The 26,464-nt window shown below is 38.4% G+C and overlaps 1 protein-coding gene across 1 annotated transcript in view; it reads left to right on the top strand.

Annotated features, from left to right (window-relative positions):
• The window catches only part of PPFIBP2 (PTPRF interacting protein, binding protein 2 (liprin beta 2)), a 111,930-nt gene that overhangs the window by 30,026 nt on the left and 55,440 nt on the right, over nucleotides 1-26,464 (top strand). The window contains exon 3 of the mRNA XM_009334494.1: nucleotides 4,384-4,598. Within this exon, the coding sequence (XP_009332769.1) occupies nucleotides 4,384-4,598 (215 nt within the window). The remainder of the gene's footprint in view (nucleotides 1-4,383; nucleotides 4,599-26,464) is intronic.

Below are 26,464 nucleotides of genomic sequence, written 5' to 3'. Positions count from 1 at the left end.
TGCAGCAACGTTTAACCTCCTTCATCCACTGTCTGTATGTGGAAGCCAGAATTGAGCTGCTTGGAGTGTCTTAGTTCCAATACTTTTTTTTTTCCCCTTTCTTTCCTACTCCTCTAAGGTGGACATTAATGATGATTAATTGTGTTCCAGTAGTACACTAGGAAACCATGGTGTTGAGTATTATATAAACATAATGACAAAAGATTCCCCTCTGTCTTGTTTACCCCTGGAAAAAACGAGGCACAGGAAGACTGTCATTTGCTGAAGGCTGTGCAAAATGAGTCTTTTTGCAAGAGTTCAAAACTGCATTCATTTTTCCTGAGTATCTATAAAATTCTTGTGCTTGAACCACGTTCTTCCCCACTTCAGCTACCTATAATAAAGCTACACACAAATTAATTGCTGTTAATGGTAGAGTATACTGGTAACACGTAGTGTTCTGTTTGCACTGTGGCATCTTTTTTTTTTTTTTTAATCTATCTGCAAGGAGATCCAAATTCTTACTGTCTGGTGCTGAAACTTAATGTGCTTTGCAGCATGATGATGTAAAGGTTTAAACTAATGCAAAGAAATATAATTATTTACTCCTACACACTTTTACTTCTGTTTTTCAGGGTGTGTTCTTGTCCTTCTGATGAGCAATATATATCCTACTTAATATGAAACTACATGGAAAGCAAACAAGAGAAGCAAGCCTGTGATTCAACTGAATTTAAGCAGTAAAACAGGCAGCTTTCTGAATGAAAATGCTGAGTTGAACTCCGCATTTCTGCATTTCTTTACCTAGTATAAAATGCATTAGTTGTTGTGTTCAGAGGAATTCTTCATTTTCCATTTCAGCCAGGAGAATAGAAGGTACTACAGTAGCAACCCATAGCAAACCAGTTTTAAAATAATTTCACAAAGGAGGAGTGTATGTGTGTATTATTTGATGGAGAGGTGTGAAGGGTCATATTCTTCTAGTGATGCACTGAGATCTGTGGGTAACTCCTGTTCCAGATAGAGAGAGTTACTCATGGGAGGGCTTTGTAATTTTTGTTGAGTACTCTGGCCCCTATCCAGCAAAGCAAAGCACTTTTAAGTCCTTGCTTAATATTTGTGATCCCAGTGACTTGAAACTAGTGGAATTTTGATTGCTGAGAGCTGGAATCTTCAGCACATCTCAGAATTATGCCCTGTATTCTCAGCATGATAAGGGTACATGTATGGTTTGGGGTTTTGTTTGTTTGTCTTTCTGATGGTATCGGACATAGGTACATTCTTCTCTCACCAGTGCCTGCTTTTTGAAGTCTAAATACAAATCTTGAATAGTACTGATACTTTTTTTTTTTAATAATTTCTTTCATGGATAATAACCTCAGTTGAAAGATTTAAAATTATGAATGAAATCGAACCTTTCAATCTCTATTTCCTTCATTTAACTTAAGTTTGTATTAATCAAAGTGATGTTTTTCCTTTCAAGGTTTAATGGAACTAGTGCATATAAGAATTTCCAGACAGTTCACTTGTAAGATCATTACATCTTTATTCATGTAAGCAAACAAATACTGTGCTGTCTGTTTACTACTATTAGCTAAGAAAATTTTGAAGTATCTTTATTGTCTTCTGCAGTTTAAAATCCTGTACTATTTATGCTCAAAATGAATTCCCAGTCATAAGTATGGGGTAAGTCATAAGATATACCAGCTTTTGTGTGTTGTTAGGTAGTTCAGGGAACGTGAGTTTGCCGTAAGGATGTCTTTGACGATTTTCATTTGTCGCCTCTCTTTTTGTTAGCAATGAATAGAAAAATATTTCTTTGTGGCTTTTTTAATTTATTTCTTATTTCATGCAAACTTAAATGGAGGAAAACTTGAGGCAGGAAAGGGAACAGTAAGAAAAAAATGCTAAAAATTCTTAAATCGACTTTGTCTCAATCACTAGACGTCAAGCTGATGTTCTTTCCCAGTAAAATTACATTACCACCTTCCAAATGTCCTACACAGGACAGGACTGTCCTCAAGACTCACCTTCGATTACGACTAATGTCACAATAACCAAGGAAGCCACACCTTTAAAGGTGGCATGAATGCTACTTAAGATGACAGTGCCAGATTTCAGTTTGTGTGCGTATCTCTTTTGGAAAGTAAGTAGTGAGCCACTCTGGCTGAATGAAAAGATTTAAGAGGTTATATGATCCAAATGGCTCTTACACAATTTGGAAATCTGCTATTTTTAGTTGCTAGAGTTTAATATTAATCTGCGTTAGGAAGTACACAAGCAGAAACCACTAAGCTGGCATAAGTAGCTGAGAGTATAGAAATATACAAGAAAATATCTTTTAGTGGTTAGAATACTCAAATCCAGCAAAACAGTTGATCCTTTCCTCAAAAGGAAATAATTCAGGAAGACAAGGTTGATTTGTGAGGCGAAGTTGTCTTGTGTAGTAGTCTTTGTAGCACCGGATATTGAAGAAACTTTATCTTGGACATGGTCTTAGCCAGAAATTAAAATGAGATCTCACACTTGAGGTATGAAAATAAACTCATAAGCATCGGAAGTCAACAGGACCAAACAGGGAATATTCTGAATTTGACTACATGACTCCAGTAATTAAAACAAGTGTTGCTTTAAAAAAATTAAAATCCCTACTACTGAGCCTTGCAAAACTTTAGAAATTTCTAGGGATGGTTTTGCATTGTTTAAAACAGCCAAACAAAAAAAACTTACATCGTACTGTAGAATTCAAACCATACAATTTTTTGCAAAGATAATTGATCTGACAGAATTCTTTGTGTCATTAAAGCAGTGGTTGAAGAAAACCTGGGTAATACTATTTAGAATTTTCCCAAAAGCTTTGAGTAAAGTTAAGCATTCACAAAATGAGAGACAAAATATTGTCTTGGATCAAAAACTGATTGAGATGGGAAACAATATTAGGATTAAATCATCAGTTAGCGTTTTGGTTAAAAGCTAATCTAGGTGCAGAAGGCATTTCAGCATACTAGGACCTAGTCTGTCAGTGTATTCATGAGTTGTACTTAGGTATTAGTTGTATGTCTGGCTATATGTAAAATGAACCATTGGGTTCAAACATAGTTTGTAATGTCCGAATCATGGTAGATAAATAACCATAGCAGGCAAACTAACATTGATTAATGCAAAGTAGCATGCATTCAAGAAGAAAATTTGAATTACTTACACATCTGGGTTTCAAATTAGATACATCTGCTCAGGAAAAAAACTTAGCAAATAGTTTTCAAAGGCCCAGTGAAGATTTCTGTTCCTTTCATAACTAAGATGTAAATGGTGTTGAACACAGGAATAAAACGAAGAATAGTATGGCAATTATTTATAATCCCCTTGTGTAGATCAATGATACAGTCTTCTAAGGAATACTGTATGCTATGTGGATCCAACATACATCTGTGAAGTATGGTACAAAACAAAAGGATTGAGAGTACAATATGAATGATCAAAAGCCTAAAAACAAAATCTCCCATGAAGTCAAATAGAGGGAAAATGTGATTGCTTATGCCAGAGAGAACAGGAATGAAGACATGAGTACAATCTGTTATGTACATGAGGCAACGAATTGTAAATAAAAACTGTAAAAAGTAGAGCAAATAGAAGTTTTCCATCTGACTAGTTCTTAAAGAAACAAAGGGATATTGAATGAAATCAAGGTCTGAAATTCAGGACTGAGAAAAGATAGCTCATTTTAGTGTGCATCTCATTGAAACACAGGGTATTAAGACAAAAAGATTTGGAGATATTAGAATTTGTATTATTTATAATTCTTCCATCAAGTGAGATATGTTTGTTGCTGTCCTTACTGTTCTTGAGAAAATAATACTGGTGCTGGAGGGCTGGCAGGAGGGAGGTGGTGTAACTTAGAGAGCTTTTTGTAATTTAGAGAGCTAGGGAAGTTTCATTAGCCATTTTTATTGCTAACTTTTTGGGTTTTGTTCTCTGTGGGAGGGTTTTAAACCTGCTCAAGGTCACATATTTTTCTAGTTCTGGTAACATGATCTATTTTCATCTAACTTTCTTGTCAAAGGACTGCATCAATCTTTCTTACGTTGCTTAACACTGCTCTGTGTGGGGAGTTCTATGTAGCTAAGAAGTTAGTGACATCTCATGGTAACTATGGAAAATTACAGGTGATTTGTGGTAAGGTTTTGGTGTTTGTAATTCAACAGACATTGCAAATATTTTCTAGTTCAAAATTCTTTTTTAATATGCTTGTACATACCTCTCACATCTAATTCTTCAGTGTTCGTTATTTATCTAGAGGCTAACTCAAGTATTTCTAAGCCTGAAATACTCATATTTGTCAGTTACTTTGTCACTTACAAAAGAATTATATAACATTATTGTCTCTTCTGGTTTTACTTGTTTTAGGTACAAAGTCAGCGACAGAGTATGCTAATGGTGGTTATGATATTGTATCGCCTGCTCCATCAGTATACTTGGGCACATTTCAAATTTTGCATCTCCTGGAAGATCTAAAGATGGCATTGGAAATGCTAGAGGATCCTCAAGAGAAAGAAGCGTTGCGAAATCAAATTCCGGGGGCCACAGCAGTGTGTATACGGGAGTGGTTTGAAGAGAATCTGGTGAGTAGTTATTTATAGCTTTTCCATTTTGTTTGCAAACAGCATTGGTTCAAGTATTTTAATATTTCAATTATTTTTATAATAACTGAAATCTGCATACTTAGAGAACTGCAGGGGATGGTAAGCAATCATAGAAAGCTGAGGATATTACCACTTCTTGTGCTGATTACTAGAGTAATGCAGATATAGGAGTATAAGAAGTTGGTAAAAGACCTTATTTTGTCCTTGGTGAGACAAAAGATAGTAAAAATGAACTACCAAAAAAGTTACCTTTTCTGTGGGTTGGTTTGGTTTGGTTTGGTTGGTCTTTTGCTGGAGATAACAAACAAGTTTATAACTAGTTCTAAAACTCTTCATTTTTAAACTGCCAATTTGGAATATGGTGGCATTGTCTGTTGAAGGGACAAATACAAATTGGATGATTCTCCTATCCTTTTCCTCGCTACATTTCCTTTACCTTAACTATCAATATTATCAATCTCCAACGTATCTTGTACACCTGGTAGTGGCAGTAAACGCAGGAGAGCTCTAGCTTCTGAATGTGAGACATTCATATCGGGATAGATGAGGAATAAACATTTGACTATATTGGAAAAGACTGAGGCTTACGAGGTGAGGAGCAGATCTTCAGACAGACCTTAAAAGAGATCCATTGGATGTAAAGGAAGAGAAACAGCAGGTCCTGCCAGAACACTCCTCTTCACCAAGTCTGTCACTGCAAGCGAATGGTGGTTTCCTAATGAGTAAAAGCTACCTATCACTTTCTCAACTTCAGAAAAGTTTTCTAGATGAATGGATTTTCTTCTGGCTTTGTCAATGTGTGTTACTTTTATGTAAATGTGTCTGTAGCTTCTGGTTCGGTGTTTATCATCTGCTATAGCTGCCTTGTGCCTATTGTAACCTAATGTTCTTGGAAAGGTAGCTGCTTTTGTTTGAACTTGTCAACTGCTGGTTTGTTGGCATTCTCCACAGAGCACAGGTCTATGGCTGGCTGTTTGGGACCATATGAGAGACAGGAATGAGAATTTGGTGCCAGTTTTGAAAGCAAAAGGCAGAGGAAATGTTTAATTTGGATTTACAGTATTAGATTTTTGAGTCCATATCCTCAGGCCAGCTCTTCCTGAATTCCTGCCTTAGCAGAAATTTTAATGCTTTTTCAAAGCTTTGCAATAGCTAAAAGATATTTGCAATGCTACAGGCTTGGGGAAGAGTAGCTGGAAAGCTGCCTGGCGGAAAAGGACCTGGGGGTGCTGGTTGACAGTCAGCTGAACATGAGCCAGCAGCGTGCCCAGGTGGCCAAGAAGGCCAATGGCATCCTGGCCTGTATCAGAAATAGTGTGGTCAAGCAGGACTAGGGAAGTGATCATCCCCTTGTACTCGGCACTGGTGAGGCCACACCTTGAATACTGTGTTCAGTTTTGGGACCCTCACTACAAGAAGGATGTTGAGGTGTTAGAGCGTGTCCAGAGAAGGGCAACAAAGCTGGTGAAGGGTCTGGAGAAAAGTCTTATGAGGAGCGGCTGAGGGAACTGGGTTTGTTTAGCCTGAAGAAAAGGAGGCTCAGGGGAGACCTCATCACGCTCTACAACTAGCTGAAAGGAGGTTGTAGTGAGGTGGGTGTCGGTCTCTTCTCCCAAGTAACTAGCAATAGGACGAGAGGAAATGGCCTCAAGTTGCGCCAGGGGAGGTTTAGATTGGACGTGAGGAAAAAGTTCTTTACTGAAAGAGTGGTTAAACATTGGAACAGGCTGCCCAGGGAAGTGGTGGAGTCACCATCCCTGGAAGTATTTAAAAGACGTGTAGATGAGGCGCTTAGGGACATGGTTTAGTGGGCATGGTGGTGTTGGGTTGACGGTTGGACTCGATGATCTTAGAGGTATTTTCCAACCTTAATGATTCTATGATATTTTTAATGCATAAAAGACAAATTTTCAGTAGTTGTTCACAGTAAAGTTGGCCTTGAACCACCAAGTTGAAGAGTTTGAATCTGGTGGTCTGGCTTTTGGCCCCTCTGTTGCAGAAATATTAATTAAGCTAGTTTTTCAACTCTGCAAAGTAGGTAACGCTTGATGTTTTGACTCCTCGTATTAATCTATATATGTGTATCTCTTCTTCTTCATGGGAAACCAGCCAAAACAGAAGCCACAGTTCCCTCTTGGAGTTGCAGTTTACTGATGTCCTAAAAGCCTTGTCTAGTGCATCAAGAGTAGTATTCATTTGATAAAGCAATTGGACAGTCTGGATTCAGAACCAACAGAACAGGGAAATTGGTGGTATAGAGTATGTCTAGTGCAGTATGTTGAGATCACTGTTTTTAAAATATTTTGCACTGTTCTGTATTGACGAATTTTGCACTTCTAAAGACATGCACAGGGAGGGTAGTGCATAGTGGCTGTGACTGTTATTTGAAAATGGATAGTAATCTATGTATTTGTAGACCTTTTCTGTATTTTTAAAAAATGCAAATAATATGTAAGCATGCACACAACTTCCATGGACTTCAAATTTGGAAGAGCTTTCTCCACTGACAAGCAGCAGTTTCACTTGGAAGTTGAGAAGAAATCTGATAAAATTCAGCTTAGTTCAGTGAAATGGAATATGTATTTCATAGTTATGTCCCATACTGAAAATTCCTTAATTCCAGCCCAGAGCTGTGAAACATGATACTTGATATATGAAAAGGGATAGTCAAGGTAGTAAGCTATAGAGAATGAGAACTCTGTAGCTCAGTGAATCCATTCACATTGGAACCCTCAAACGAAGTTTGGTAATCATTAGTCTATGAGTGTCATAAAAAAACCCTGCTTAATTCCCATGGTTTAAACACATCAAGACTGAAGCGGTTTGCTGATTTATTAAAGACATCGTTAACTAGAAATCAGTGAACTGTATATTTAGGATCAACATCAGCAATACAACAAATAAACCAGAATACTAGATGATTAAGAAATGTTAAGGAACACCTACACATTTCTAAATGCAGTTCTATAACTAATTCTAAAAAGTTAAAATCACAAACATGCATACATACACGCTCACAGTTACACACATTTCCTCTCTCACAGCTGGTGTTGGTTACAAGCATAAACAGCCTCTTCTGTGGATGTGGGTTCCCCTATTTGCACACATCTCCTAATGGACATGTGGGTGCTTTATCTTTTGTGTGTACCCGTGGAGCTCCCTACGGTCTGCTAGCCCATGCGCTGGTGAGCAAGCACCCCACGAGTTCACATAGGCACCCCTGAGATATGGGTCCCCAATTGTTGCAACTGGTAACTATCAGGTAAAACATCATTACATAGAAAATGCCAGATGCTGTCAAGTGGAATTTGCTACAAAGTGTCTCTTCTAAGCATTCTCTTTAAAGTGTAGGCTAATAATTCAGTACAGAGATTGGGAATATATTTTAATTGTTGTATTCAACTGAAATGTTAAATAAAACAATGTTTGATATCAGTAGCAATAGTTGAATTGTAACAAACTTTGGAGTGGATGGTGAACTGATGCTTTTGAGCTTCTTTTTAGAGCTATTATAGGTCGGATTGGAGGGGGATTTTCTTTTGTGGATGATTAATTCCACATCTGTTTATATTTGGGGTTCATGCACCTTCCTTTGAAGCTGGAGGCTGCTCTAGCATGTACTGAATAAGCCACTGGTTTTAGAGAATAAAGCAACTGCTTTGTTCTAACATTATACAGGAATAGGTGAGGTCCAAAATACTCGGAGCTTATCCTGACTAGGAATACATTAGAAACTAAAGATACAAAAAGTAATCTGACATTTATTTTAAAAGCAGATAAGCGTGCTCCTCTCAAGAAGAGAGTGTTATTTTATGATTCTTCTTCGCTTAAATGCGTGCTTGAAAACTGTATTAAAAATCATTGCAGCTGCCATCCTTAATCAAGAATACAAACAATGTGCCTTACGGAAATAATTTGGATTTGTGTTTTGCTACTGCTCTATACTGGCTTTTATGGAAACCACAGAAAGGGGAGTCAGAAAGATGGCTCAAGACTAGTTCCTGCTGGATAGTATCAAACAACAGCATTTAACAGCTAGCATTTTGGCTTAAGCAGAAGTATGGAATAGAAGTCCCAATTATTTTCTTATGTGTTCCTTCTGCGTTTGCAATCATCATAACCTAATGCAGGCCCGAAAGCTCTCTGAGGCAGAGTATGGCTATCCCCGCTAGTTCTATTTGTGCTGCACAGCAGTATTTGGGATTGCAGGTTAGAGGACAGAAAGTGACTGAACCTTCTTCGTATTGTTTCTTTGTGTTGGAGTATCATCTAGAAACTAGAGCTCAATTGTACTAGAATGGGAAAAATAACTTCTGCAGAAAATTGCCCCTTGGCCCTGTAATTCAAGTAGCTTTGCAGCTTTGGTACACTTAGTGTGCTGAACTACTACACCTCGTGTTTAAATAAATAAGACTGTGGAGTTTAGCCTTTTGGTCAGCTTTGAGGCACACTGGCTTATTACTGATCAGTCAGGAAGCTTCTGTGATGATTATAGGTACTATAGCTGGGCTCACTAGAGTCTTACCTTCCTTCAATTCCATAGTGCCAAACTATGGAGTTTATCAGACATGAAATATCACCAAGTTGTGGTTTGTGGTTTGTTCAATACTTTTTTTTTTTAACAATTGTAACTGTTATGTTTTTTGATCAGTCTGCTATAGGTGTGAATGCCAAAGATGTGGGAAAATTTAGGTATGCCTAGAGCATGAAAACTTTAGACATCGTGTTTCATACCCGATACTACCTTGCTTGCTTCCTCTTTTGAAAGCATCTGCTTTATTCCTTTTTTATGGAACCATTGGTGGTGATTTGGTGTTTCAGTGATTTGGTGGAGTTGGATTTTGTGCTTATCCTCTACAATCCTCTAAGGAAGAGGCACACCATTTGTCGAACTAAAGGTGTGCTTTTTGCAAAGGCTCCTTTTTGTGTTTCTGTGGTCTGGGATCTGTGAACTTAGCAGGTTCTTGAGTTTACAGTATAACTGGGCACAGTAACTGTGCTGTCACTGCTTTGAGATAGATGAAATAGGTTTGACAAAGCGCTGAATTTAGAAAGGTTATTACTATGTATCACAGAATGAGGTTTTAATAGTTGTGGTAACTGCACAAATCTTTTGACAAAGCTAAAATGGAATAAAGCATCATTAATCATAGACTTTTGACTACTTAAGAACTGTATTAAAAATTTTTGCCTCGAAGCGAATGTCTGGAGTGTTTTACATGCTTTATGATTGTAAATTCTTTAGCCTTAAAAACAGAACAAAAATACCTGGGGTGTATCATGAAGAGTTCATATAAAACAATTTTGTGTATAGTTTCAATTCTTCTTGTTAAATATTTTAGTATTGCTAGTGGCCACATGACATATCACAAAGCAGGTAGTAATTTCAGCATTAAAAATTAACTGCTGCAGTAACAACTGACTGACTCTGTGAGCTATGAGACAATGTATTTAGTTACAGTTTCATTTCGTAACTCTAAATGAACTAATACACTGTTAATTCTTTTTTTTTTATGCTATACATCTTTATGGAACCCTTTTCTGAGTAAAGAGGAACCCTACTGTTCTTACAGCGGTCCTAAAACGATTTTAAACATGAGTGAAAGCCTCGTTTCCAGGATCAAAAAACATGATCTTCCTTCCAGTGGAACATTTATATTTAAAGCAAGCCACTTCACCATGTAGCTTTATATTCTGACCCTTAAAATACTGATTCTTGAAAACTCATTAGTATTTTCCTGATTATGTTTTTTCTCGGAAGCCTAATTCTGAAAATCTTTCTAAATGTTCTGAATTTGAAGAAACAGGAAGGGGAAAAGAGCAGAAGAAATAGTAGAGGAATGTGTGGTAGAGGCAATTTGTTAAAATAATGTGATTTGCCTTGTGATATATGCTGTGCTTTGTGTCATTTCATTTCTGTGTTTTTGTAGTGGTAAAACCAGACTTTTCAGCAGAAATAGGATAAATTTCTTAGACTCTTGATTGTCATTTGGTCATGATTAACATTCAGAAGAGATTGTTTCCATTATGCGTTAAAATCCAGGAATTTTTTTTCCCCAGTGTCTTCACAGGAACTTGGATTAAAACAGTAAATCCCAGTTCAGAATTCTGACTTGGTGGAGTTTGTGAAGTTTTTAAATTACTTCAAAGTTTTATTTCAAGCATGTGTTAGGGTGCTCTGCTGAAACATAATCACTGGTCTCTTTATTCCACTTCTGTCTAAGATTCATTTTACAGAGTTACCTGTCCAGAGCAGAGGCAGAAAATGACTGCAGTACAGGGCACTTCAATATACTTGAAAACATGCTTTTATAAAAGTATCAATAGAATTTTTCAGCAGCAGCTGAGTGGGAAGAGAATGTATTCTATGCAATGCCAGTTAAAGCCAGTATATTTATCTGCTGGTAAGTTTGACTGTGGGACTCAACTGTTGAGAGTCACGATGGAGCTATATATAGCTGAATCTTCCCATTGCCAAGTGGTATTAACACATGTTAAATTGAAAATGGACTAGTAGAGCCTGCTTGGGACAGTGTAGAAAAGCTGTCATTCCGTAAGCATTCATGTTTATTTTTGCCAACTTGAAACATTAGATGGATATGTTTTCTGAGCAGTAGCCAGAGTCGAAAGTTGTATGACCCAGTTCTCCACTGTGCTCCAGCTCATTTTCAATGAATTGATGATGCAAGGAAGCCCTGAACTGGAAGATCTGGTCCTCTCAGAGTTCCCCAAGCATGTTAGAGCAATTCACAGCACACAAGAAACAGCAGAGAAGCGTCCTTCATATGAGCAGCTATTTATGAATACTAGAGAGTGCCTTGGAGCTAGTGGAAAGGGGGTGTACACAGCTTGCACAGAAGTTTTCTAAACCAGGCTTACATGTGCTTACAATGGTGGAGGCAACCACTGGATGGCTGGAAACATATCCCGTACCCCATGCCACCACCCGGAACACTATCCTGGGCCTTGAAAAGCAAGTCCTATGGCGACATGGCACCCCAGAAAGAATTGAGTCAGACAACAGGACTCATTTCCGAAACAACCTCATAGACACCTGGGCCAAAGAGCACGGCATTGAGTGGGCATATCACATCCCCTGTCATGCACCAGCCTCCGGGAAAATTGAACGATACAATGGACTGTTAAAGACTACGCTGAGAGCAATGGGTGGCGGGACGTTCAAACATTGGGACACACATTTAGCAAAGGCCACCTGGTTAGTCAACACTAGGGGATCTGCCAATCGAGCTATCCCTGCCCAGTCAAAACTTTTACGTACTGTAGATGGGAATAAAGTCCCTGTAGGGCACATAAAAAATATGTTGGGGAAGACAGTCTGGGTTATTCCTGCCTCGGGCAAAGGCAAACCCATCCGTGGGATTGCTTTTGCTCAAGGACCTGGGTGCACCAATGTTCTGTGGTTGCTTTGTCTGGGAGTCAACCCTATGGTCGCTGACTGTGACTGCTCACTGTAGTAGCTGACAGCAGAGGTAGGAAAGTCTTCTCTGCACAAAGAACTAATAGAAGCTTAAAATAGCTTTGCAGTGAGTAGGGCTGATTTAGATCTTTTTCTTAAAATGACATGGCGAAATTAGCTTTTGGCATTTTCTTTCACCCTTGTAATGGTCAGTAATGCTTAACAGAGCCACCTTTTAAACTACAATGACCAGAAGTGATTAAACAGGATTGTGTTATGGCCTTAGGCTTAGAGTACTCATGGAAGAAAGGTGGTATTCCTGTTATAATAGCAGGGCCTGTATTTTTATATGTTAAGTTTTCCAAGATTTCAGGGTAGTCTACTGACATATTGTTAAGTTTAGCCCTTGGGGGGCTATCCACACCTTGATACTGTCAGAGGAAATAGAGGACTACTCTACAGGAAGCCATGACTGTATACAGAAATTGCATGTTAGCCTTCAAAAGCATTAATACGATTTATTCAGTTCCATTTATCTAAGACTCTTTCAGCTGTTGGCTTCAGTCCCTTCCTTTGCACTAAGTGGCTGAATATCACATTAGTTCATCTTTCCTTTTGTGTCTAATGTTATGCATGGTGTCCCTTTTCCATTTCACATTATGATCTGTTGCTAGAATTTCCAGCTGCGTTGCTTTTCACTGATTTAAATATGATACACTGTATTAATTTAACAAACACTAATGTATAAATGTAAGTGCTATGAATCATAGAATCATAGAATAATTTGGGTTGGAAGTATCTGCTTTTTTAAGTGTAGCTAGAGGAAGCATCGGAAAAAGTTTTCCATAAAGTAATTAACAGAGGGATTGGTAAGAGAGAATTATTTCATTAAACAGATAAGGTATAAAGGTAATGGTCATGTAAAGAAGCTGGGCGCAAAATTTTCTTTTTAAAGGTCCTGTATTGATTTGGAGGTATTACTTGAATGTTAGAGTAAGGGCATAAGTTTGAAGTATTTCTGTATATAACCTTTATTCAGATTTCACAGAATTTGGGTAGGTTGACCTATCTCACTTGCAAAATGTTATCAGTTATGACAAACATAGCAATAATATAATTCACAACAAAATTATCTCATTCTCTTTTGGAATAGTACACTAATAACAGCGGTAAACAGACCTGCATTTAGTTAAAATTCAACTAAATATACTTCCAGGTTTTGTGATCTTTCAAAAATGGAAACGAATTATACTTATTTTAGACATATTACACAACATGTTGGCATACTCTTCTTCATAAGTAGATAAACATGTGCTCTATTTTCCTGAAATAATGAAATGCTTGAAAAGAAAATAATGAATATTTGTATATTCCTTATCAGAAATAACGACTTGTAAAGGTTTATCTGCAGCTTAGTCTGTTTTGGGACTTTTTACAATTTTTTCCGTTCTGAAACTTAAAAGAGAAAATCTGATGTGTGTCATACTCAGGAGAGGCAAAATGTTACCTGGTAACGTCATTGATGTATGTGCAAATATTTGGTAAATATCCTGTTTCAAATGTTTCATATACTGATTTACTGCATATTTAGTGATTTCAGCAGTGCTTTGAAACCTTTCAGACTGAAAACTAAATCTGAATTATTGTAATATGTTGTGTGGTAGAATGTAAATCTATTTCTGTAAATATTTTCTTTACATATCAGTGTACTCTTTTCTTGCCTATAGCAATGGGGGGGAGTGCTCACAGTGATTTTGTTGTTCTGTTAAGTAGAAAACGTTTTTTAGTTTTTATGCAAAAACATAGTACTCAAGTTTCTTACAATCTACATTTTCTTCTAAATAAGTCTAATGCAAAAAGTTATAGCTCTTTTAGAACTTGGGCTGGAAAAAGTATTTCAGCATATGGCAAGGAATGTTTGAAACTGCCAAGAATGTGCAAATGTCTGTGTATGAATTAATAAACAGTAACTTCATCTAAGTATTGGTAACACATTCTTTATGCAAGCCAAGGGAAGAGAGCTAGTTATTACTTGAGCAATAACCAGAAAGGACATAGTGGTGCTAGAGATATGTGATATCATGCAGCCTGCAGATGGGAATGACTCCAAAGATGTCAACACCTGTTTGAAGTATTACCTCCCACCTCCCCCTCCCCAAATACGCAATAAGGGTGAGGGTTAACCATGCTGGCTTGGAACTAATGGCCATCTAAGTCTGATTATTTCTGAAATACGGATTTTAATCAAAGAATTAAGCCATTAAGATTGAGTGCATTTCATGCTGGGAAAGGATTATTTGTTCATGTATCTACAGAACATTATTTCTAGTCTGTCTCCCAGGATACTTGTTTATTTTTTTTAAATTATCACAAGTAAAGCAAATGTGCTCATACACAGAATGCAGTATTTTTTTTTCCTTTTGTTCCAAGAGTTTCATCTTTCTCTGTCACTTAGGCATTATCAGTTAGTCATGATTAAGACTGTAAGACAAATTATCTTGCTGGAAATGCTTCATCTAGATTTCTGAAGCCACTCCTCACCATGTGAAAAGGATTTCTTCCGTCATTGTCTTTTGCACAAATGGCCCGAATTTCTTTTTACACAAGTATTCCTGTGCGGGAGTATTCTCATATTCTCTCTCTCTTTCTTCACTCTGAAGCTCTCGCCTTTTTCTGTGGCATGAGAATGACAGGTGTGTGAATTGGCATGCTGAGAAAATTTTTCCCTTTTAAAATCTGGTCCTAATCCCTTTGTTTCCAAAGCAGCCCAAACAGTAGGATTGGGAAGAGCACAGAGTAATGAATGTAGGAAACGCTGATGCTAATTCTTGGGAGTGAGTAAAGTTTTGTTGCATATCCATACTCAGCTGGACTCTCCTGATGAGGCTGGGAAGACGCATAGTTGGTCATTTCAGTTCTTGGCCTGAAAGGCCAAATGTATGTTCTTTTAGTGTTTTCAGAGGCTGATGGATTTTGAAACCAAAATGGTTTAAAAGTTATTGCTGAAAAGGAAGAGAGATGCTATGCTCCAGGCAATCCCCGGTATCAATATAGGCTGGGGGATGAAGGGATTGAAAGCAGCCCTGCCGAGAAGGACTTGGGGGGACTGGTGGATGAAAAGCTGGACATGAGCCGGCAATGTGCGCTCGCAGCCCAGAAAGCCAATCGTATCCTGGGCTACATCAAAAGCAGCGTGGCCAGCAGGTCGAGGGAGGTGATTCTGCCCCTCTACTCTGCTCTGGTGAGACCCCACCTGGAGTACTGTGTCCAGCTCTGGAGCCCCCAGCATAAGAAAGACATGGACCTGATGGAGCGGGTCCAGAGGAGGGTCACAAAAATGATCAGGGGGCTGGAACACCTCTCCTATGAAGAAAGGCTGAGAGAGTTGGGGTTGTTCAGCCTGGAGAAGAGAAGGGCTCCAGGGAGACCTTATTGCAGCCTGTCAGTACTTAAAGGGGGCTTATAAAAAAGATGGCGGCAAACTTTTTAGCAGGGCCTGTTGCGACAGGACAAGGGGGAATGGCTTTAAACTAAAGGGGGGTAGATTTAGACTAGATAGAAGGAAGAAATTTTTGACGCTGAGGGTGGTGAAACACTGGAAGAGGTTGCCCAGAGAGGTGGTAGATGCCCCATGCCTGGAAACATTCAAGGTCAGGTTGGACGGGGCTCTGAGCAACCTGCTCTAGTTGAAGATGTCCCTGCTTATTGCAGGGGGGTTGGACTAGATGACCTTTAGAGGTCCCTTCCAACCCAAACTGTTCTATGATTCTATGACCTGGACCTGATGGAGGCTGAAGAACTTCTGCTCTGCTTCCTACTCCCTTGCCCTTTTAACTTCCCAGGCAATGCAGTGCCAATACAAGAACGTTACTAACGGTTTGTATTTGTGCTGCTCTGAAAAATCACAAAAAAATGTGTTTTAGCACAAATTTAACTGAATAAAAAGTAAAATTGCTAAAATAACAGTAATAAATATAATTTTATAATGTTCATAGGACCTCAGCTGGGTGGGAGAAAGAGGGACAGTGATCGAAAAGCAAGTAACTCTGTGCTTCCTCAGCTCCAGTATTGGTAGGAGAAGAGGGAATACACCAGACAGTCAGATTGGCCTTCCCCACAGTTGTAAGAGGATTTGTGGATGTTTCTTGCCTCTTCATAGGTCTGGAATGGAGAGACATGAGAAGTGTAACTGATTGTTTAAAGCATTCCGTTACTTTCAGTTTCAAAGCTGTTACAGCATGTCTGTTTACTATTAGAAACAGATTTAAAATCTTGTTTGAAATATTTGACATTCTGACTCATAAAGTAATGGGTTGCTTAGCTGAGTGTTTTTTATGGGTTATGTATCAGCAGATGTTCATGTGGCTAGCACCTTTGGTGTTCTGCAAATGGAGTTTTTAGTTCTATCAACAGTGGCAGTAGTCAGCAGTTTGCTATGGAAGTACAGAATTGGCAAAGAGATCTTAATGGGCTTTCATACAGCTTGTGGAGTATATAAACTTTGTTAATTTTAAACATTTTAGTGCCCTACATTGCATTTGTATTGCGGTAATGTGTGTTTTCAGTTATTTTTTCAGACGGCACTGGAGAAAATAACCAATTTGGTGGGGGAAGGGAGTAACAGCTAGACCGTTCTGTCTCCATGGGGTAACACTTGAGGGTGGTGGTACTGCCGTAATAGTGGAGGATTTTTGTTTGTTTTTTTAATTCTCCATTGAACTAGAAGTTAGTGCTCAGTGAAAAACTACACACAGACGTGGATTTCCTAAAAATAAGAAAAAAAATACAGTGGTAACCCGATGAAGCAATCCCCAGATTGCAATGTATTTTCCTTATTTTCACAGTGCCCAGAGAAACTAACCTGCTTTTCCAGTGAAACAGAAAAGTATTCTAAGCAAATCTGGGGCAATAGATTTGCATTCCGTTGGTGTCTGAAACTTTTTCAGGCCAAAGCTCAAGCAGGATGTAAAGTTCAGCGTGCAGGTGACAGGCTAAAAGTGAACATGTGACTGTCTGGAATGTATGTTGTCAACATTTGTGGCTGATAAGCAGAAAATTCAGACCCGTTTACCTTTTAATCAGGAAGAATGACTATAACAGGCTCAAAAGGCCTTTGCGTGAAATCCAGGACAAATGGCAATGCAGAAATAAGGTATGTTTGTCATTTTAAATACTTTTAAGAGGAGAAATGGATACTCACGTAGGTGCAGATGCTACACTGAGGTACTAATGAGTGGAGTAATATAGTTTTCCTGTAGTTTTTTAAATGAAAAACAAAATCATTAAGAGATGATATGTAGTGAAATGTTTTGAGACTTATGTTTCCCCCTTCCCTAAATAAGCCTGAAATGAGAGTCTTAGAGCCTATGTTTTGAAATGGATGAAATTGTGGAATTTGAGGCTCCGTAGCCTGCTATGGTGGTGCTATGGGGTACGCAATACTTCGAGATAAAGTTTGATCTATTTGCTGTTCTCCCTAATGAGATAACTAGTTTGCTGGGGGAAAAATGCCTTAAGCTGTAGGGAGTTCATGTTCTAATGTCAAGAGAAGCCCTATTCAGTCTTCAGTTTGTCAGCCATGACAGAGGCTGTCATGCATAGAGAAGTGTACTGTATTAAGTGCATCTCAATTGTTATGATTAAAAAAAAAAATGGACCATTGACAATGTACTAAGGCTTTTGCCAGATGGTGTGAGCTATTCAAGAAATAGCTGCTCTCATCAATTTTAAGATAGCATAAAAACTTCTACAACCAGCATAAAGTACGTTCTATGTACAGAGCAACCCAAGTCCACTTCAGATCTGTCTTGTGGCGTGGTTCACTTTTGGAAACTGACAGTTCTTTTGTCTTGTCACATTTACTGGGGATTTTAGGTATCCTAGCAGCTTTAGAAGACTTTTAGCACTAACTTTTTAAAAACCTTTCATATTTTTCTTGTCTCTTGACTTTAAGTAACAACAGATAATAAATAGATGAAGAAAGCTGTAAGTCTAGGTTTGTATCTTTCTCTCTTACTTTGTGTCATGGAAGATTCTAAAAAGAGGTCCGTCAGGTCAAAAGGATTGAGAATGGTTGAAGTAATAAAAATCCACATCCCTTGCAGAAACTCCTTCATGTATCTGACTTCCACAGTTTGGGATGTGGGTAGATAGCTAAGTGAGGCAGGTCCCTGTAAGAACTGCTTTTCAGGGCATTATACAGCTTCAGACTTTGAGTTCTTTGTGTATATCATTAGTATGATTGGCAACTTTGGCACTGGCTCTTCCAAATTGCTGTTCTACTTTGCCTTAAATGCAGGAGTGAGTTTGGCTGTAGAAACTGAAGAAAATGCAGAGATAAGTAAATGTTCTGAGATCATCACAAAAATCCCACGGGGACAGCTGTGTTTTGGCCTTAATAGGAATTGCCCAAGCAGTTGTCCTTGTGTGTAGAAGAATCAGTTGCCCAGTTTTAGGCCAAAGCCACTTTTAACTACTGGGAGATACAACATTGGAAACTGGAATTTATTGGGAAAAATTAGAACTCAATCATAACTACTGTGTTGGAGGCACTAGAGGACACTGCAGGAACAGGCAACACTTAAACTTCCCTTCTTGCCAGAGCATTGCTTTGCGTATGCATTTATCTTGGTGTTGCAAGTTTGAAAAGTTGCCATGCTATGAGACTTCAGCTTCAGGAAGAGCAGACAAAAATCTTAGAAGGGTATCATCATCTCTTGTTAAGATGGAAAATTGCCTCTTTGGCAATACCAGTATTTATGGGGTAATTAACTTATCCACAGGATCGTCCTTGAATCCCTCCTCTTTTATAATGTCTTTTGAGAGGACAGGCAAGTAATTCAAAGATCAGAACTTATTTTTAGGTTTAGTCTGAGCCTGAAATAAACTGAGAGGGCTGAGTAGTATTATGATAAACAGGGAGTAAAACAGCAACAGGAAATAGGGGGTCTTTGGTAATGAGTTCCAGCCACTCTTGAAACAGAAAGCCAGAGAAGGCATTACTTGAAAATAGTTTCTCAGTGACAGCTTAATAATTTTTAGCTTGTTATTCAACATTAAAAGGGAACAGTTTCTGCAGATTTATACTATTCTTGAAAGATCCTTTTTTAAAGATCATTTAGCAAGTTATATTTTTGAAGTTTTTAGAGTTACATTGTTCTTGTTGCTAACCGATCTGCTGTTTAAAAAAAACAGATGTTTGGGGGAGAGTCCGAAGTTTATACGGTTGTGTGTTATATATACATCTGTGAGAAGCATTTGGGATAAGACTGTGGGACAGAGGCAGAAGATTTAGCTTAAAATGTGAACACGCATTCAAGATTTTAGAAGTTGAGGGTTGAAGGGGGAAGAAGTCACAGCTATATTCTGCAGAACAAAGCAGTGCGCTTGCTTCCAAAAGTTTCTTTTAACCCTGGGAATGTGACTGCTGAGATGGGCCCAAAGCATGGATGGTGAGATTGATATTTACAAGCACTTCACGTGGCTAAAGAGGGTAAGTGATTTGCTGGGCTTTGTCTTCTCTTTGTAAATGCACTTTAGCAAATCTTAGTCAGAATTCTCAGCTTTGTGAAAGGAAAGGTATTGAGTGCCTCAGACATAAAATATTGTAAGTTTCTTCACGAGAAATGAATTAAAGATGTTTCTTCATGTAGGAGGAGGAGGCTTAGGGAGGGGGGAGAGAATCAGCTGTCTTTGTCTTTAAAAATGAAACTCTAGGATCAAACTTTGAACAAATGGCAATAGATTCTAGCAAGTGCTCGTGCTTTTCTGAGATTGTAATACAACAAAGCAAATCCTGCTTGGGAATGTATGGCAAAAAAGGAGACTATGTTGTTTACCATGTTGTGCTTTAAAATGAAAAATTATTTGCACTAGTTCTTCGCTTAATCAATTCTTCATCAGGGTAACTGTATGAGATCTTTTAGGATGCCTTTGTTTTGGAGAAAAATGGTGGTACTTTCTTCCTGTGTATGTTACTCTGATAAAATTATGTTTTTTAAAAAGGCAATGCTACTAAAAGCTGAATTTTGTGATGAACTGTCTGAACATGAATTAACTGTGTGAGATTGTTTTTGTCTTCCTATAAAAGGAAAAAAGTAAGTTTGTGCAGTTGTCTCATCACCTTGGAAAAATCATGTAGTTTTTGTTAGCTTTTAGATTTTTTAGGTTCTAAGTATTTATTTTTCAGTGTTTGAAAAATCCATGAATGGGATGTGAACAGATCCTTCACAGTGTATTGTTTTTTAATTAAAATATTAATTTGTGTGTCATGTAAGCAGCACATCCTCTCCTTATACTTTTAACCTGTGTGTATTTTTCTTGCAAATTCTATGCGCGCCATTTATGTTAGTGCTTCTGTATGGCACTAGATTAAAAACACACATGTATACATATGCACTCTATTTTTTTTACTAGCTGTATAAACATAAAATGTAGGTAAATACTTATGTGAAATGTGATTAGGAACTTTAATTTGGGTAGTTTCTTGAATGAATTTAAAATATTCATTACGTAGTGTCAGTCTTTAATAAAAGCTTAAGAATCTTGACGTTAATTTACAAAATATTTACATCAGGTTCTGGAAACTTACATTTCTGGAGTGTGGATGGGGTGGGGATTAAACGGTGAGTGAGTGGGATAGTGAAGGAGAAGAGACAAAAGGAAGTAGCAGTTGGTAACATTATACTATTAGTTTAACCTGTGCTCTGTGCAGTTAAAGCTAAATAACTCTGTAGTGTTTTCTGAGATCGCATATTAATTTGTTATTTAAATGAGGTTTTGAATATGGTATGTCTGCCACCCCTGCCTGCTGGTTTAAATTTCATTTCTAAAAAGATAGGTCTGCTAACAAAAGGCTAAGGTGTGCTGTTATCCTGAATGCCACACAACCTGATATACGGAGGACAATAACATAATGAGAAAGGGATCAAGAAATAGCTTCAGTGAAGAAAGTCTCACGCTGAAATGTTCACAGATTTGGAGGGGTTAACACAAGGTTTCTTTGGGATGATTTTCGAGTACTATGTTCAGAAAGGATACTGTGTTCAAATGTAGCACAGGCTTTTACAGAAATTAATAATGCTATTACTGTGGTTGCATGTAATTCCTTTTATGTAGAATACATAAAGGAGAATATCAATACTGCTGCTTTTCCTTGCAAGCTCTTTACGGTGAGCACATGTGGGGGGAAGGGAAGAGAACTGAAAATGATCTTGCATTGTTCCCAGGAGAACTTAAGCAGTCTGCTCTCAAATTCCTTTGACAAGTATTTTTAAAAAAAGTTGAAACAATCTAAGTTGCTTATTTAATTCTCATATTCAAGAATCCTAATGTCACATGTCTGGCACTGATTGTGATAGCATATAAAGATTTCAGGCCCTGCAATCATAAACTGTTGCTTTTTGGCTGATAATGAAGGTATGAGTACCCTCCAGAGTAACAAATGGCACTTAACAGAGAGTTACTGCAACAGACTTCCATAAACCCTTGGTGAAGTATGCCAAAGCTCACTCCAATTTCATCATTAGCAGAAATCACTTCAGAGACCAGGATCAGTTTTGACGTTGCAGTTGGTTAGCCAAGCTAGATTTGCATGGTATCTGTGGCTTGGACTGGGTTAGGGCAGCAAACAAATACAAAAATCATGAGATCCAGGCAGGCAAAATGACAGATGTAACTGCTATTTTCAGATGCTTAGAATAGAGGATCTGGTTTTAAGCAGTAGTCTTGTAACAGAATGTGTATAGTAGCATCATGCAACAGGAGCAGGGACAAAGCAATATTTAGATCAAATTGAAATAAGGTGTCACCACACTCCAGCTCTTTCCATTGGACTTTCTTGATGTTCAAATGACAGAGTGGGCAGCAAAATGTAAGAGCAGATGGACAGAGCCAAAAAACAATTTAGCCTTGTCTCAGTTGTATATGAGGCACAGTTAATGTGTTTTCCTTTGTTTACTGTTTTTTCTGCCTTTTGTCAGTAATAAAAAATATTAGTCTGCAGTAGTATTTCTTGCAAGAGAAGTTTCTCTGATAATATCTTACCTAATATCAGAAAGACAAAACTTTGCAATGGTACAGCTATACTGTATTTCATGGCATGTGATACTTTGATGGCAATTTCAGAACTGTCCTGGTTAGCTTATTCGGGCTGAGAAGCTGAACGATATCTGACATAGGCACATAGTACTGCCCTGGTTTCACACAGTGTTATAGGAGTTTGTAACAATGCAGATATTCAAGGATATCTTGTTAGTAAGACACAAAGCCTGGCTAAGGAGGTCACAGGAATTATTAAGAGAGGCATGTCTTTCAGCAGTCTGTTTCTAGAAGGATATGGAAAAGTTCTTGTGTATATACAGTGCACTTTAACATTACAGCTAAGGCAAGCAGCATAGTTCTCATAAAGTAGTTGGTGGGCAGTTTGTTGGAAGCGTTTTGCAGAAAACTAATGTTGGTTTCTTTTACAGGGCCTGAGCATAAATCTGTCATTGTTAAAAGTTTTGGTTGCAAGCTAAGGAACCTGAGACACTCCCTACTACCTGAAGCTGAAAGTGTCTCATCTTTAGCAAACTTTCTTTGGTTTTCCCAAGGGATTTGGGTTAGAAGGTTCACATACAATTTCATCTGTTGTCCTGTTGCTTTATTCTTATCTTTCCATCTGGCCTTAATTCAAACACACCATTCCGAATAAAAATGGCACAACCCCCATTTTAGTAGGCAGGCATGTGGGTATAACCATAAATTATTAACAAGCATCACAAACATAAATGCTAATATTTACTACAAACAGTATTATGGGTTCTCTAAGGACATTGTAAATTAACTGAGCTATTTGAACTGCAGTGGATGGAGTGTAGCAAAATGGAAAGTCTCTTGCCTCTGGAAAACTTTGTACAGTGGTAAGATGTCTCATTTTGAAAGAGAGATGCCTTCATGTGAAGTAGAGGCGCCTGATGACTCTTGTAGCTTGCTTTGGACTTACCTTTTGAAGTGCATGCAGCACAGAGCTGATGGCTGACCTGAAATAGGTGTACATTATTCTTATGCTTTTCCTTCCTTTCCTTTCTTCCAGAAGCTATTCATAACCTGTACTAGCAAGAGGTAGAGCGATCAAACCCATGCTATAGCCATTAAGCTCATGATATTGAGGGTGAATCTTATGCCTTCTGTAAGGATATCTTCCTTTAAGTAATGTAACTGTCTGGAGGAGAAAATAACTATTAGTATTGGGAAAGATTATGCAGATAAAATATAAATATTTGGTCAAAAATCTTCTAATTTAAAGACTACAGAAATTTACCTAGCTTTGTCTTAATTTCAAACTATATGTTGTTAGCTTTTTCAAAGTGACTGCTGCTTTCACTTAACCAAGGAACAATGGCAAATAGAAAATCCTGTTGTTGCTTTATTAATTGCCTTCAGATGAAAGGCACGAATTGGAGATCCAGAAATCATGTTCCAGCTTTCTCCTCCTTCTCAGTACACTGAGTGAATGTACATATATTCAGATGGGTGTGTATTTGAGGTAGCACTAACATGCCAAGAGATTAAATTTGTATTACATCCATAGTCAGATGCCAAAATAAAAATGTTTACTGTGTAGACTACTCACTCATTGCAACACAATAGCAACTACTGTGACTCATAACATCAGTTCTGCTGACCCAGAAGAGTAATAAAGAGATGGAAAGTCCATACTCTTCTAAATATTATCAACTCCAACTAGGCTGGAAAAAGTCTATAGTATACGTTTTCTTGTATTGAAATATAATACTACAGTCTGTGTGCTGCTTGTAGTTTGTGAGAAGACTGACTGGTTGAACTCTGCTGGCTATACTCCTTGTTTTGAGCTTCTGAACTGCAACAAAAGACAATATGTCAAGCATGTCCCTAATCTTCCCCATTAATGCAAGTATTACAGTTGCCACAGGCGTCTTATTCAATTATCAGTGGAGCTGAAGGTGATTCATGTGACTGAATAAGAAGAGAGGAGGGTTATGACATAATCTGTCTTCTAAAGGAGGCGGGTGACTTGTTGAAAAAGCTTACAAGTCACCACTGTAACTGACTGCCAGGTTTCTTCTCCCAGCTCCTCCCCACTCCACAGCCCAATATGAGATCCATGGTATTAGTGACAAATTTCTGTGTAACAGCTTGCTGATCAACTTCAGAAGTTGGTATTTTTGCTTTAAAATTAGCTGTGTTGGAGATTCTTTGAGCTGAAACTGAAACAGCACACAAGGAGAACATAAACTGGCCTGTATTCAGTTTTATTGTCTTCCATAAGTGTTTGCTTTAAGGAGCTTACTTTTACAGCCTATCAAGATTCAGCTAGAAGTTCTGTTACAGAAACTTCTGAACAGAACATCTGTACAGAAGCACTATACAATGGTTGTCATTCTGTTCTGACAATAAGCTGCACTCTGAATTGTTTCCTATTAAAATAACATGCAAGAAAACATAACAGTCCATGCTTACCAGTCTCTGAGAAGGCTGTTGAAAATTAAGATAGCTGAGTCAATCAAACATTTCTTCCCTTTCTTGCCAAAAAAACCTTTTATATTTTTGCTGATTATCCCCATTTTAAATTAAAGCTGTTGAATCATACTCTGAAGTCTGATTTTTGGTTTTTTTTGGTGTCATATATTCTGGAGGAATATTTAAGCGTTTTTCTTGGAAAAGGACTCCGTAATGACTTGATCATGTAAGTGATACTTAGGCAGTCAAGTTTCCATCAGCTACCAATATTATGTCTGAGTTAAAGAGCATATTCCAGAGAGAGATTTGGAAACCAAAGATGAAGAAGAAGCTGAAGCAGGTAATGGAATGCAAAAGTCTTTTTTTTTTTTTCTTTTTTTTTCTTTTTTTCCCCTTCCCCCTAGAACCGTGAGAAACAGTTGATTTGGAATTGTTTGAGGAAACATTTTATGTTAATATCTAATGATGGGCATTAAACAATATCCAAAATCTCTATGGAGACAGGTGCTTCAAGACATCGCTTTGCAGCTCCCTTAGGCAAAGTATTTATGGTATACACTTGACTTTTCATCTGCAGTGGTAGTACCATCAAGGTAGTTTCAACCACCTTGTCTTTTCATATAGAATCATAGAATCATTAAGGTTGGAAGAGACCTCCAAGATCATCGAGTCCAACCGTCAACCCAACAACACCATGCCCACTAAACCATGTCCCTAAGCGCCTCATCTACCCGTTTTTTAAATACTTCCAGGGATGGTGACTCAACCACTTCCCTGGGCAGTCTGTTCCAATGTTTAACTACTCTTTCAGTAAAGAAATTTTTCCTTACCCGGCACAACTTGAGGCCATTTCCTCTCGTCCTTTCGCCAGTTACTTGGGAGAAGAGACCGACACCCACCTCGCTACAGCCTCCTTTCAGGTAGTTGTAGAGAGCGATGAGGTCTCCCCTGAGCCTCCTTTTCTCCAGGCTAAACAACCCCAGCTCCCTCAGCCGCTCCTCAGAAGACTTGTTCTCCAGACCCCTCACCAGCCTCGTTGCCCTTCTCTGGACACGCTCCAGCACCTCAATGTCCTTCTTGTAGTGAGGGTCCCAAAACTGAACACAGTATTCGAGGTGTGGCCGCACCAGTGCCGAGTACAGGGGCATGATCACTTCCCTGCTCCTGCTGGCCACACTATTTCTGATACAGGCCAGGATGCCGTTGGCCTTCTTGGCCCCCTGGGCACACTGCCGGCTCATGTTCAGCCGTCTGTCGACCAGCACCCCCAGGTCCTTCTCCGCCAGGCAGCTTTCCAGCCACTCTTCCCCAAGCCTGTAGCGCTGCATGGGGTTGTTGTGGCCGAAGTGCAGGACCCGGCACTTGGCCTTGTTGAATCTCATACAGTTGGCCTCGGCCCATCGATCCAGCCTGTCCAGGGCCCTCTGCAGAGCCTTCCTACCCTCAAGCAGATCAACACTGCCGCCCAACTTGGTGTCGTCTGCAAACTTACTGAGGGTGCACTCGATCCCCTCATCCAGATCATTGATAAAGATATTGAACAAGACCATCTTTCCTTCTACTTTGTTATCACGTTATCATAAACTTTTTTACATGTTCTATGCAATTTCTCTCATTCTTTCATTACAAGAAATAGAATTTAACTTATTTAGCTTTAATTTGTGGAGCCCAGGTAATGATTTTTGGTATTTAAGGCTACATCTTCTGAAATAACATCTTTGTGGAAAATCTTGGTGATTCAGCCTTTTGGTCATGTGGTTACACAAGTCTAGTATTTATTGTTTGTGAGCTCTTACACGAACTCGAGTGGTTTGTAGTCTTATGACTTTAGTGTTATAGGTCCTGTATTCAGTTGCTGCTGATATGTTGCTGCACAACTGCAGAATGCACTCCAACCATGCACAGATGGCCTTGGTTCATATTACATTGTTTTATCTTGTCTTTATAC

This window comes from Pygoscelis adeliae, unplaced genomic scaffold, assembly GCF_000699105.1.
Source record: "Pygoscelis adeliae isolate BGI_AS28 unplaced genomic scaffold, ASM69910v1 Scaffold171, whole genome shotgun sequence".
NCBI classification, from domain to species: Eukaryota; Metazoa; Chordata; class Aves; order Sphenisciformes; family Spheniscidae; genus Pygoscelis; species Pygoscelis adeliae.
The sequence above is the reverse complement of the archived record's forward strand: the minus strand, read 5'-3'. Positions and strand labels throughout refer to the sequence as shown.